This window comes from Martes martes, assembly GCF_963455335.1.
Source record: "Martes martes genome assembly, chromosome: 7".
In the NCBI taxonomy this organism is placed as follows: domain Eukaryota; kingdom Metazoa; phylum Chordata; class Mammalia; order Carnivora; family Mustelidae; genus Martes; species Martes martes.
In genome coordinates, this window is record NC_137894.1 from 37,166,570 (window position 1) to 37,181,577 (window position 15,008).

The 15,008-nt window shown below is 37.4% G+C and overlaps 1 protein-coding gene across 1 annotated transcript in view; it reads right to left on the reverse strand.

Annotated features, from left to right (window-relative positions):
• Positions 1-2,822: 2,822 nt before the first annotated feature.
• RFX7 (regulatory factor X7) overlaps positions 2,823-15,008 on the reverse strand; it is a 135,593-nt gene continuing 123,407 nt past the window's right edge. Inside the window, exons 6-9 of the mRNA XM_080808777.1 lie at positions 14,614-14,686; positions 13,684-13,891; positions 10,429-10,724; positions 2,823-8,989 (exon numbers count right to left, since the gene is read on the reverse strand). Coding sequence (XP_080664903.1) covers positions 5,717-8,989; positions 10,429-10,724; positions 13,684-13,891; positions 14,614-14,686 — 3,850 coding nt within the window. The 3' untranslated portion in view covers positions 2,823-5,716. The remainder of the gene's footprint in view (positions 8,990-10,428; positions 10,725-13,683; positions 13,892-14,613; positions 14,687-15,008) is intronic.

The following is a 15,008-nucleotide window of genomic DNA, read 5'->3' on the forward strand; positions in this document are numbered from 1 at the left end:
TAAAACCCAATTTTGTGTGTAAATCTTATTTTCTCCCTTGACTTCCAATACATTATGGCATGTATTTCCACGCTGGGAAGGGAGAAAAACGAACTAAATAATTTAGGGGAAAGTTACAAAACACAGGTGAAATCCCAAAGCAACAGAAGTGAAAAGGAAGTATAAGAGATAGAGGATTAGAGGTTTAAGAGAAATAAAATCCCCACAAAATCAAACCTAATTCTAAATTTTAGATTATTATTTTTTTTAATTTGACAGAGATCACAAGTAGGCAGAGAGGCAGGCAGAGAGAGATGGGGGGCAGGGGGAAGCAGGCTCTCTGCCGAGCAGAGAGCCTGACGTGGGGCTCCATCCCAGGACCCTGAGATCATGACCTGATCCGAAGGCAGAGGCCTTAACCCACGGAGCCACCCAGGCGCCCCTAATTCTAAATTTTAAACCAGAAGAAAATTTTCAAAAAAGCCACCAAATAAAACTACGTACTACCACAGTAGGTAGTTTGAATACATATCTTAAGTATAGTATAATGGTTACAAATAGGCTTTGGAATCAAGTTATAACCCTGGCTCTTCCTGCTATTAGCTATTATCCCTACCAGTTAACCCCAAGCCGAAATTTTCTCACCTGAAAAGGTATTCTTTCAGAATTATTCCGAGGTGAGGAAATGAGAATATGTGCAAAATACTTAATAGAAGGCCTAGTGCAAGAAAATATTCTATATATAGTAGTGATACCATTGTCATGATACAGTTGTAAAATTTTCCCTTCTCTCCAAAATGAAGTACTTCTTAGAAAGAAAATCTATCTTAAAGTTTGTAGTCAGTTTTTCCCTTTCCATCCTTAGATGCAGACTATAGCTCCAGGGCTGGTCATATCCATATTTAGAAAAAATCTCAGATTATGTAATATTGATAAATGATCCCATTCTAGTTATTTAAAAATTCATTTATGGCAATGGACATAAAAATCAATCTCTGCTTCATATATTTAACAAAATAAAAATTTTGGTCTTCTATCATGGTAACAGGTGCTTATGCAATTTGCATTTATGATACTAATACCTGATTCTTTAACTCAGAGAAGGCAGGATATCAGTTAAGGGTTTACACCAGTTAACAGCTATTTCTAAATGTAGTCCCTATACTATGAACCTTCTTTTGTCCTATTCTTAGCTCCTCAGTGTGAACTGTCACTTCTGTTCTTCTATACAGCATATTGTATTGGGACATACATAATTATGAAAAGTATATACACGTAGTTTGAGAAGTACATGTAATTAGTTCTTTAAAAACTGTGAGCCCCTCAAAGGTGGGAACAAGATCTTGAGGCTTTGGTATCTTTCCTGTTATGGAACTCATTAGGTGGATGACCAGAGATGGGCCCCTTCCTCTAGTTACAGAAGGATGAATCAAGCATCTAAACTGATCGGCTTTCAGGTGGACCTTTGAACTTGTTTTGTCCAAAGAGACTAAAGAGGGCCTGGAGGGTGAGGAGGCAGTTGCAAATGGGAGATTCTGGTAAGGATTTTTTCTCTTTGACCAAAGGCTGGGAGCTGCCCTTACCACCTTGTCTGGGATGTATGAAGATATAAAGCTTGGAGCTGTGATAGGCATCTTGTGACCACCATGCAACACACAGAAAAGCAAAGCTAATGATGCAGCAGGAAGAGTTCTTGAGAATACTGAGCCCCTGAATGAAACCCTGATCTCCTGTCTTCAAAATTAAGCTAAAAGTAAACGTCTTTATGGTTTAAGCCAGTGTTGGGTTTTCTGTTACATGCAGCCCAGAGCACCTCAGATACTACACAGTATTCCACCCACCCCCCGACCTCGATTTTCTTATTGGTTCACTGTAACCACTGGCTCTTGTTTGCTTGCTCTTGACCGTTTAAAAAAAAAAATGTCACTGAGGATCCTAACATATCTATTTTAAAGTTAACATCCAGGTAGCTCATTACTTTTATCTTAAGTGCTGATGGTCTTTCTTAGGATTAGTTGTTTTCTTCCAGTACTTTAGAATTTTGGTTTGTAGGCTCATTTTGTGTGGGAGGCCTCCTGCTTCCTATCTCTGCCCTTCTCAATCGCTACTCTCTTCTTTCCTCTTGTAATTGCTGCTTCCACCTGTCCACAGTCAGGGTTGCAGTCCTGGGGTGACAGTGGGGCTATCCCGGTTCTACACAGATCTGCATACACAGATGAGCAGACTGTTTGGCTCAGATCCTGACTACAGGAGAAGTTATGGTCCCAGGCACTGGTTATTGCTGCATCTTAATCTCAGGAGTGAGGAATCTCCATCTCAGATCCTGGTGTCATTACTCTGGAGGAGTTGAAATTTCTATCTGCTCATTTCTGATTCCACACCTACAACTCCTGGGTCCTGCTTCATGAGTTTCAGTGCATTTTGTATTTTCGAGTTCACCAAAATGCCTATGCTGCTTTGGGGGCACAGCTGTTCTTTAGAATTTTCTCCACTTTCCCTACTATTTTTCTATTCAAAGCTTCAAAATTATACATATCCAGGTACTCCACAGACTAGCTGTTGAAAGTAAAACATTATGTGAATAAGCAAAAGCAGAGATTTTTTTTTTTGGACAACATGAAGCTCCATGCCATGTCCAACTCAACAGTAAGAGGACAGCAGAGTTCTGATGAATAAAACAAGATCTGTGTATCCTTCTGGATTAATAGTAAAGAGCAAGGTGTTCAGCCTTGTGCTGATTTTTATCCATTTTTATGAATTTCATGAGACCTAAGGAAGAATGGCATCAGGTCTGTTTGAAAATGGCACGCTGCCTGTATAAGATAGATCCCACAAATCACCTTAAGACCCAGTCAGTTTAATATAAAATGTTTTTAATTGTTTTTGAAAACATTTAAAAAACAATTTTTGAGCACTTTCAATAAAAAAAGAGAACTGAAATGCTACTGCAATATTCAACTACTGTAGTTTCAGCAGGTACAACAGACAACAAAACACTGGGGAAATCTGACTTTTTGCACTAAATGAAAACATGAAACAGGGCTTGTTTTTTTGTCATTTATGGTGTAGTAAAGCACATTATAGTACAAGACTATTATATGAACCTCAGATGCACTGCACAAAAAAAAAAACTTTCCTTCTTTTCAGTTCAAAAGTCAGTGCTTATTGCAATTATATGCAAAATTATTTACTTCATGAAGTCTTATCATGATAAACAGTATGAAAAATGTTTTAAACATGAAAACAATGAAAATAATTTGAGAAAAAAACATATTCAACAGTAACTAAGCAGAATTAGTAAACATAAAAAAGTAAATAACTTGTGAATAACTATGCTTGCCTGGTTAACACTGAACCAGTTTTAATACAGCCAAGAAAAAAAAAAGTGGTTACAGGAATACCTAGTACTGTACAAGATAAGTCAATAACACTCATGCACATTTTGTGATCATGTATTAACATGGTGAAGCAAACTAAATTAATTCTTCCTGCTGTAATATTCTCATGTAAGAGAATAAGAAATAGAAATATCTCATTGAGATCAATGCACATTGCTACATAAGACAATTTTATCTGTCACTTTGATGACATTTTGTCTTTTCATAATGAAACACATTTAAAAAGTTTAATCTGTGGACTGTATTGGTTGCATTTATCCTAAGAGATGTGCCTACCACAGGTTCAACAAATTTAGTGCAATATATGAACCCCAGAAAGTTTGCTGGACGAATTCAACCAAATTTAAAGTGTTTGCTGCAATACTGTACAGAGGGTTAAAAATCCTCCAGTCTTTTATATTTTTATAAAAAAAAGATTTCCATTATTTTTATATTAGTAGGAAGCTAATAATGTAAACAAGGGATTAGAATGGCCTCAAAATCTCCTTTTCAGAGTATCTCATATAGAAAGGCTCCCATCATTTGTTAAGAGAAATCACACAGTTTCCTTTGGGTATTGCATACTTTGGTGTGCAGTAGTGCTGTGTCTCAATGTACAGTGAAGAAATAACTAGCATCAAGAAAAAATATCTAACAGATCATTAAATCAAGATAACAGCAAACACACACAAATGCCAATAACTAAGACATACCAATATATAAACCTCTGAGCCAACCCTAGCACCGTTTATTTATCAAAATATGTTAATACCCTACCTTGCAAATTTATTGAACAATGAAACCTTATTAAATTAAACCCTTCATCACATTTGTTAAATATTCATTGATTGTAGTCTTCTGATTGGCTTACTAATTAAGGTAAAGGAAAGCTTAGCTAGCTAGGTTCAAGGTAGCATAGCAATGATTTAATGTTAGCTTTAAAAACTTAATGGCAATTTTTAAATCTATTTGAAAGTAACCGTAACTTCACTCAAATGGAGCTGTCAACTAGTGAGCAGATTTGTGTCAACAAGAGATTCATAAATAATTATTCATAAAACAAAATGGGAGCCATACAGAGAAACATTTTAAAACACATCCTGAGTGCTTCTTTTGCAATTGTGGTTATCACAATAAATAAATTAAGCATGTAATAAAATGCTCCTCTTCTTCAAGTACTATTGATATCCCCTTTGTTTTATCAGCGACATAAAGATTGTGGCTTCAGACCTCAGGTGGTGAAATGTTTTTGTTTGTTTTTTCATGTTATCTCCCTCCGGTTTATTTGTTTTTCAAAGGGATCCCATGATCAACTTGTATTACTATATTCAGGAGCGAAAGAGTCAGTCACTAAATCGAGGACTTAGGAATATTATAATTAAAAACTTCAAATTAAATCTTACATAGAATTTTAATATCTGCATTTAGCCACTGTGATGAAACTAAGAAAATGCTTTTATTTTCCCTCTAAATTCTCCTACCTCAACTACCAAATAACAAAACATAAAGTATTTTTCTAACACGCTTGTATTTACTCTATTAAATTATAATATTTGGAGTTATTCACTTGTCTGTGTGTGTGAGCACACATACACACGTCTCTGTGTGTTTGCTGGCTCCATATTAAAAATAAATTTTAAAATAAGACTAATGCAAGGTCACAAATAGAAATGGCTACTAGTTTTTCCTTTAAAAAATTTTAGTGCAGCTTTTGCTTTCCTTAAATTAATATTTAATTTCCCATTATTTTCTCCTATTTAAGCCCTTCAAAATGCAGGTGCAAATGGTACTGAAGTCCCAGAAAGTCCTACAGAGATTTTTTTTTTCATTCTACAGTAGCTCTATGCTTCAAGCCTAAATACCGATAATAACCTGAATATTATCCCTGCTTCAAGGAAGACCTTCTTGTCTACAGTTTACCTTAGCTATGATTTCATATCTAAAAGATAATGCCAACAACAACAAAAAATAGCCTAGACCTAAAATCAATGGTTTCCTCTACATTCTGTGCAGATCAACCGATGAATTAAAACGAACTTATACAAAATAAAGATGGAGACTGTTCTTGTAAAAGCTGGTTAGTCAACTGTTTACTAGCAAACAATGTGATTAAATGGGGAAACACTACAAAATTTAAAACCTAATACTTGCTCTTCTACAGCCTACTGTCTTCAGAAACTTGTTAAGAACTGAGGCGAGTCTAACCATTTCCTACTGAAGAAGAAACCACTTCTGCAGCAAACTCTTTTAAAATGTCACAATTAATAGTTAAGTGTTTCTGCTGCGGGAGGCACTTCCATTAAGACAAATACAATACATATGTCTTTAGATACAGTGTGCTACATATTACAAAACACTATTTAACCCAACATTTCAACAGTAGGATGGTCCTTGCTTTCTATCCACTCAAAACCTGATGAAGTCATAGAGCTCATGGATTCACTGCAAATTTGTTGAAATAATGGGTCATTCTTTAATTCTTCCAGTGTAGCTTCATCATCTTGTCCCTGCTGACGACCTGGATCAAACAGTAGGTTTGGGTCTAAAGTGTTCAAATCATTGATGCTGCCTGAGAGCTCAGAAGACAACCTGATATCACTAGAGAAATCAGATGCAGTATTAGTGAGATCAGATGCTACCTGACCTACCAGCTGCTGGTTGGTTTGCAAGCCGTCTCCACTCAACAGGTCTTTAACAGTGCTATTGAAATCTAATTGTTGCTCTCCGATTTCTGATTGTGCTTGATTATCTCCAGGAGAAAAACTGATCTGATCGGTGCTATTACTTTTAGTGAGGTAAGATGGTGTTTGGAATTCATAAACAGAAGTGCTGGAATCGATCATATTCTGTGGATTGGCACTAGGAAAAACAGTGGAAGTTTCCAAAATCTGAGTGAGATTCATGCGGGCTGTGTAATTGGAGGGCAGGTTGTTCATGCCCAAACCTCTCACTGCATCGTCATTGTCAGAATCAAGTTTACTCAACAAAACGTTGGTTATCTTTTTACTGTTTGTTTGCTTCTGAAGAGCATTCGGGAAGGCTGTCTGCATCATGACTGTCAACGGAACTGACTGACTTCTTTGAGCTATGTTGTTGGCACATGCATCTGTGTGAACATTTGTGAAAACGTGAACTTCTGGGGTTACCGGACTTCCAAAGGGGGTCACATTAGACCGGGGGATATTAGATACTGGATACAGGGTGCTTCCACTAAGATTACGTTGGCGATGAACAGCAGGGCTCACACTCCGGCATCTGAAGTTGCTGCTGGCAGATGAGTTAGTTCCTTTATTATCAAGAGGGGCAGGAACTGCAAAACCCTCCTGTTTGTTGGTGTTATTTACAGTGGCACCTTGATGCTGCACAGGAGAGACAGGAGTCAAACGACCGAAATGAGTGTCATGATGTCTGGATTGAGACTGGTAAGACTGTCCAGGCACAGCAAAAGCATGAGGTTTCCTGAAACGGTCTTCCACTAGTTCCTGATAGCTTGGGAGAATGCCATGGCCAGAAACCGATGAATTACTAACCCCACTATACCCATTATTCATCCATTCAAGCTTGGTTTTGTCAGGGTGTGTGGCCATGGGTCTTTGCATCGGTTTCACAGGACTACTTGAGATAATGCTGGCATCATGGTACGCCATACTGGAGCTTATTGGGGTAAATGCAAATGGATTCCTGCATTCAACAGGGCTGGGAGGGACACTACTGCTGCAGTTAGAATGTGGAGTACCGATGGGTGTGTGTCGGCTACTTCCTAAAGCACTATCCACAGGTGTAGTCTGGGCTAGCCTGGAGCAAGGGCTCTCCCGTGACAGACTCTGAGAGCCAGCAATCATTTCTGACGTTGGGGTTGGGGTTGGGGTCGGGGTCGGGGTTGGGGTAGGAGTGGGTGTGGGTGTGTGGATTGGAGTGCCATTGCTATGGATTGGGTGATAGAAGTGGGTACTGGAGGCATGAGATGACATTGGAGCTCCTGGGGTTACAGACTGACTCTGAAGGCTCATTCCCAAACAGTTACCGTAAGAATGAGAATTGTTCATTGATATTTGCTGCTCCATAAGCACCAGCTCTTCCACAATACTATCTTGTGTAAGCTCATCATCAAAAGGAAAGTAGCTTTCATTTGTTTGGGAAACAGAAGGCTCAAACTCTTTCAGTTCAGACTGTAGAGGTAACTGATCTGAAGACTGTGCTTGTATTTGATTCAAAGAAGATTCTTGTATCTGGCTATGCAGCTGCTGGGTATATGTGTCCTGTGGCATTCCTTCTAATTCCCAAACAGATTTCTCTAAGTCATTGATATCAGAGTGCTCAGGAATTGTCATAACACTGATATCTTGCTGTTGTTCACAGCCGGCAGATATAAACTCAGAATCCTTACTGACCTGTTGCCATTCATTTGAATTAAAGCTGCCATCTGGTTTTGAATCACTGTCCAAAAGAAAGACATTCCCTTCAAGTTTTACTTTTATATCTGGAGATGATGATGGTGTTTGCTGTTCTGAAGCTGAATCACCGGCAATGGGAGCAGAAGAATTCAAGGGTCGATTTGCCACATGTGAGTTGACATCTATTGATACCTTGCTAGGAATCTGAGCACCGGCTGTTGAACTTTCTATTTTCCCTGAATGTGGAACCTTTTGGTCCTTCTCAACACTGCCTGGTTTCTGACCTTCTACGATAACTGCAGAAAGCTGTTCCACAATTGGTTTCTTTATGGGAGGCACCTGGGACTGTTGCAATGCAGAAGACAGTCGCTTTCTTGGACTTTTAGTGCATAATTTAGGGTCTTTATTTATTGAGTCACCATTAGCTGGTGAGCTGGTGCTGGTGAAAGTTAAGTTCTGAGTGGCAACTGAGAGGGTGACAGTGCTTGGATTATTGCCTGTTGAAGTGCCTGGCTGAGTTTCACTACAGCGACTTTTACATTTGGTCCTCTGGTCACAGACCTTAGTTGCTTTTACTTCAAGGACACCTTCATTTGAAGGTTTTTGCATTACTCCATCTGTATTACTTTTCTGTCCCAGAAGGGCACCAGCTGCTGTTTTGGGAGCTTTAGTACCTTCAGAGTTCTCTTGGCACTGCCCAGGATGCTCATCTGATGGTGTTTCAGGTTCCATTTTGACTTCCACGGCAGATACTCCCCCGCTGCTGCTGGTCCTGGACCCCGGTGACTGAAGCGAAACAACAGAACCATTCTTGATCTGTGGAATGGTCCTTGATTCTTCTGTTGTTCCTGTAGCACTGTTTACTGAGGCAGAATGTTTAAGAGGGGCACTACTGTTGCTGGGCGTGAGGGATATTGCTGTCATTTTCACCACATTTAGAGAACTCACATGTGAAGTGGGTACAACAGCAGTTTTGATGGGACTGCTAGTAAAGAGGACAGTAGTTGGGGAGCGAATGGTGAGTGCACTGGTGTTGGCTGGTTTGGGTAAGATCTGAGGGTAGCGGTGCCGGGCAGAACGATCCCCACCAGGACTGGCCGGAACATTCTGAGGAGTCTTTGGTGCCTGTTTCACAGACTGCATGTGCTGAGTGACCACTTGTACATTGAGGGGAAGAACTTTGCCGTCAGAAGAACTCATTGGACTTGGTGAAGTTACCAACTGCCTGGTTCTCTGGACCTGTTAGAAGGTAGAAAACAAAAAAGATTTAACAAGTCTAGGATACAAACAGTAATTCACATATTTGTATAGTATTAAGGCATTTAATAAATGTAATGTTAAAAAGAACACTTCCTCTGTTAGACAAGAGTTCTATATCTATTTATCTATCTAGATATCTATAGGTATCTCTATATATGTTAGATCCAGTTCTATACAGACACATAAATATAAAAACTGCAACACAGTGCAATATAGTTATAAAATATAATAATACATAAGAAAAACATTAAGCTACCTTTCAAATAAACAAGATTAAAAACTTCACATTTGTGATGAATGCTTGCCAAAATCATCATTTTTAAGGTTATAGGAAGAGAAGATAAAATCTTGAAAAAATATGCAACTATGAAGGTATCTACCTCTGGGCCAAGAAAGTGACTCACTCAAGGGGGGACTGTCATAATGTCATTGCACATTAGTAATTAAACCACTGTGGATACGGCCTCAGATAAAACTACTGTCTTCCCAAGTTTGCTCTACAATGAACAGCATACGAGTGTGGTTACCACATACGCAATGTTTTATTGACATGATGATTATGATGATAAGAAAAACAAAGATAAAAAGATCTCCTTAATGATATCATCAATAATAACATAAAAAACCACCTTGCTTTAGCATGATGCCCTCTCATTTTAAAAGCCCCTTCATCATAACCTCAGTTGTGTGAGACAGGAAAGGAGACTATAACCTCTGTTTGGAAATAAGGAAACAGATTCAGAACAGCTAAGGGACTTGTCTAAGGTCCTATGTCCAGCAAACCATAGCAATACATCTATATTACAGTGTTATCAATCTCCATTACAACTCTGCTCCATCTGAATGTTAAAAAGAAGAAAAGTTTAAACCAAAAAAAAGTTTGCACTTGATCATCTTGGCTTAGCTAGGGATGACAATTCTAAAAATGAGTCATCTCTTACATAAAGCTCTGACTGGTTATGTGTGTATACTGTGCACGTCTCAAATCTTTGTATTTTCACTTGTGTTCATTTTATAGCTTGCTTTGTAATCAACATCATATATTGCGAAAAAACAACTGACAGGGCGCCTGGGTGACTCAGTTAGGTGTCTTGATTTCAGCTCAGGTCATGATCTCAGGGCAGTGTGATCGAGCCCCGGGTCAGGCTCTATACTGAGTGGGAAGTCTGCTTGAGATCCTCTCTCTTTCAGTCTGCCCCTCCCCCTGTTCATACTTGTGCACATGGCTCTCTCTCTCAAATAAATAAATAAAATCTTTAAAAGACCACTGACGGAAGCTGAATCTATCTGTACTCACAAAATCAGTCTGTAACTGAATCTGTACCCGTACTTGCCTCCTTCTCATGGGCCACTTTTAATTAAACAAATGATCTCCCACCATCCCAGTGAGGTCTAACACTATTTAATAATGATATTACCGGAATGGGACTAGGGACAGCTGCCACAACGATACCAATAGGCTGAGGAGAAAGGATTGCAGGATTTCCATTAGAAAGATTAGTCACTCCATTGGTGGTAGCGCCTTCTGGTTTTTTGCCTGAGGATTCTCCTGGCAAAGGGGACTGTAGTTTCTGTTCTTGCTGCTTCTTCTGAATTTTCCGTTGCAATTGCTGTTTAGCATCAATAGGAGAAGGCAAAGTCTTCACTTGAGGCTGAAAAGAATTACTCTCAGCTGTAGGTATAAAAGCAGACGGCTGAGTAATTCCTTTAATTCCTGAAAATAAACAGAAAAGAAAGCTAAAATAAATACTCTGTTGTATGGAAGGCAGTCACGACTCAATTTCTTTGACTATATAGCCATCTACCAGCTATATAAATCCAAATCAGCAAATTTTAACTCACAATCTCTTTATAAAGCTTAAGTGTTAGACTTCCAGTTTAAAAACATTTGCCAATATGGTTTTAAGTGACACATTAAAATATGGTTCAACTCAGAGGATGTTTCAGTTAAATCAGCAATAACAGATGAAGATTTTGAAGAGTAGTAGCTATGTTCTAAATATGCAGAAGTTAAGATAAATAAATATACCAAGGGAGCATGTTTCACATCTTATCAGATGTCAGAAATTTTCTTCCCCAATTCTCTAATTAGAAATGCATGCATTTTTGTGATTTAAATATTCAGCTTACATGGGGCATTCAATAAATATCTGCTGAAATCATTCACATTTAGAAAAAAAGCATATAGGGAAAATAAGTGTTTAATTCTACCAATTCACAAAGAGGTACTATTTTAACTGTTACTATACAATTATTCCAGTATGACACAGGAGTAGTTAAGCAGAGCTTCTGCATAAAACTAAGGTTAAGATATTTTGAAACAGTGTCACTGAGAAAACTTTTCAAAGCAGTAGTAAAGAGCAACACTGAGAAAAAAAGGAATGATAAACTAAGCAAGAGATACATTTTAAGAACAAGTGATGATACAATACAATTAATTTTTTGAAAAGCTCATTTCACATTTAGGGTATATCATTACGATCATCACAAAGTAAGCTGTGGCTAGTAAAAACAGTGGAGAAAAAAGGGGAGGACCACACCATCCTTCTGGTATACCTTCCCCTGGCCCACTTTTTGCTTTTCCTCTTGTGAGGGGGGACAGGAGGGAGAGAAAGAAGTGACTTAAACTCTTTCCCACATACTCACTCCTCAATAATCCCTCATCTTTTGACCCCCTTTTGATCACCTAAGTACCATTTTTTCTCTTCAAATCCACCTCAAATTGTACTGCTCCCTCTTGGCCCCCAGCCTAGGCTCTGGCTTCTCAGCACCTGCACCCAAAAGCCTCTGCCAATGGCTCAAAGCTCAGCTGCCTCCCTCCTGCCAGAGTTTCTGGACAGGAATGATTTCCAAGCAGCTGACTTACAAAAGGACATTTGTAACACAACCTGTTCTTAATATGGAGACTATATTTATAAAAAACCAAATTCACCTTCAAAGGATAAAGATTAATCACCAAAGGTATTAAGAAAAAATATATGGCAGTGGTTGGGAACAAAACTTTAAGAGTCTAAAAATGTTTTGAGTAATGATGTAATTGCTAAACTACTGAATACTTTCACAAAGTGAAACATGTTTACATATGAAATTTTTAGTATTTTTGTTTAAAAACACCCTTCTTTACACTTACACTTTAAAAATTCATTCATCCCATCATTCATCACTTCTTTCAGTCAAAACTTTGTGAACAACGAGGAAAATAAGATGGAGATGTTTCTTTTCCCATGATCTCCTCTAAGTCCTCAGTTTGTTCAAGTACTAATTTGGGTGTCAGTAGGGGTAAGAAAGAGAACACAGGAAGCTGAAGGGCCCTATCTTTTAAAACCCTATTTCACCAGAAGATAAGAAGACAGCATGATGTAATGCAGTTAACCTGGGCTTTTGAGACCAACAAACTGGAATTCAAATCCTGGTCCCACTGCTTATCTGGCCACGCACAAATTACTTAACTTCCCTATGCCTATTTCCTGATCTGTAAAATGGGACTTAATATCACCTGTCTCAGAGGACTACTGGGGGAAGAAATGAGGTAACATATGAAAAGTTACCTAGCTAGATAAGGCTACCCAAGTGCTCTCCTGTTCATGTGTAAGTGTAAGTGAGCAGATTTAAGTCACACAGTTTACAATCTAGTCAAAACCATGACAAAATTATTGTCAGAGATTATTTTGCTGAATCAAGTCCTCAAATGACAATAAGGTGAAAGGATAAAACACTTATATACCGCCCCCACAAAATACACAAAGCTTCTGATAAATATAAACTGAAAGAAAAAAAATTGTTAAAATTATTAAGATTTTTAAAAAGTGAAGTTATTTAAGAAACTATAATTCTGGCTGGGAGAAATCTATTATGATTTTAAATTATTTATATTTAATAATCAGAAGACTCATCTTTGGAAAACAAGTTTCAATTAATATATTTTCACAGAAATTATAATTTCCTAGAGTAATAATAAAACTTACTTATTCTTCCTTAGGTTTATAAGGCATTACCGAAATGAGATATTTAAAAACTGCAACAGAACAGGTACTTCACACAGCTACTAATTTAGGAGGGAATTATTTATTCCAGTACTGTCAATTCCTAAAACTATCAAATGAAAAAATCCCTATTTGAACAAAAATATTCTATCTGAATGTGTATTTTTTAAAAAATCACTCTTGCTATTTTATAAAAATGCCTCATATACTTTGCTTTTTGACACTAAGGCACCTCTCACACTATCCAAAGATCATTTTATTTGTAAGTATTAGTTTCTAACAAGAAGACAGCACATCATTTTAAAATTTTAATCTTATCTAATATTTATTAATTTAGATACATGTATATTTAAAAGTACATATACACACATTCCTGAAATTTTAAAATAGCAATGGAAAAATTAATGAAATATCAACTGGTGTATCATAGAAGTTTCATGTTTTAGCAGAGCAATATACTATAGAAAAACTATAGCTTTAAGCTTTATAATGAAATAACTATAGCTATTAATATTTTTGTTAGCTCAATGAACCATCTGAACTTAGAGTTCAGTGAAGTGAGGGTAAACTCACACAAACACTAAAAAGACAAGGAAGTTCTCTGGTGAAACTCTTCTTTTGCTACCAACTCTAAAATGCAGTAACACCTCTGTCCTTTTTAGTGTTAGCTTGTTAGTGGTAATTTTGTACCTGGTGGTGCTGCTGCCATTACCGTTAGAGCTGCCATCGACTTGGTACCTATATAATGACTTTTTACAAGGAAGCGGGCTAATTCCAAGACTGTGTCAAATGGCTGGCTTAACACTTTCTGGGCCCATTCACACACAAGACGGCAAGCAGAAGAGATAACTTCCTCATCAATATTTTGAAGCTGCCCAGAAGGTTCAGTTCCTTCCAACTAAACAAAGGAAAAAGGAAAAGTTAACTTATAAAAGTTCAGAGCAATTAAACTAAAGCACATCGAAGACATGTATTCTTAATTAGAAGATGTAATCTAGATCTGTCAGGTCCAAGCTGTATAAAATGCCCTGTTGGCAGGCATAGAAAAGCTATGCAAGTACAAGGCCTATGCCTACACCACCCGCCAGGGCACAGCCGCCAGCAGCACTGGGACTGGAACACTGAAATGCTCGTTAAATATATATGAAGGCTAAGGGATCTTAAGAATCTTTCTAAAAGCCTTTTCTGACATCAATAAAACAAACTTTGCTACTAGCTGTATTTTCTCTTCTTAGTACTTCTGGCCACCTCAAGTCTTTTGTACACCTAGGTGGTATTAGATAGATAAGTAAATCAAAAAGGGGGAAAAAAAGATATTCATACTATATTACCCTACAACTTAATTCTTCCTCTTGACAATATATATATTGTCAACATACATCATGGATATATTTCAAAACCAGTTTAGACCTATGTTCCTCCTAATTTTGTGAGCCATGTTGACTTAAGTCAGATATGTTAAACATTTTCAGCCAGTGTTAAATTTTTTGTCTCATTTATTTTGTAAAAAGCATAGTTCCTGGCCCCTGGTTTTACCCAAATGAGACTATGCAGTATGCATTTCAATGCTGATATTGAAGTATAATTCTACTTATTTAAAAGGAAAGGCAGAATTCTTACCCCATCTCCAGTTTTGTGAAAATCAAGATTGGGCAGTGTTGGCATATGAACAAAGGCTTTTTTCCTTAGTCCACTATAGCAATATGTAATAAACAGTTAAGGTTTAAAGCATTCTAAATTGAATAAACTGGCTTATATATAATTAGCACTTGAGAAGTAACCATATATGAAGTAAGTATAAAGTCAACATGAGATAACATCTATTTCAGAATTCTTCAGTAAGAGAAACCTCAATATTATAAATTCAGGACATTTTCACTCTTTTGAAACTGGAACAGTCTTTGTAGAATGGTTATTCTCTTAAATGAAACAAAAATGATTCTCATCTGTTATAAATTTTATGAATAAATGTTCCTAATAGGTTGTGCCAACCAGCAGTAACAAACAGGTCAGAA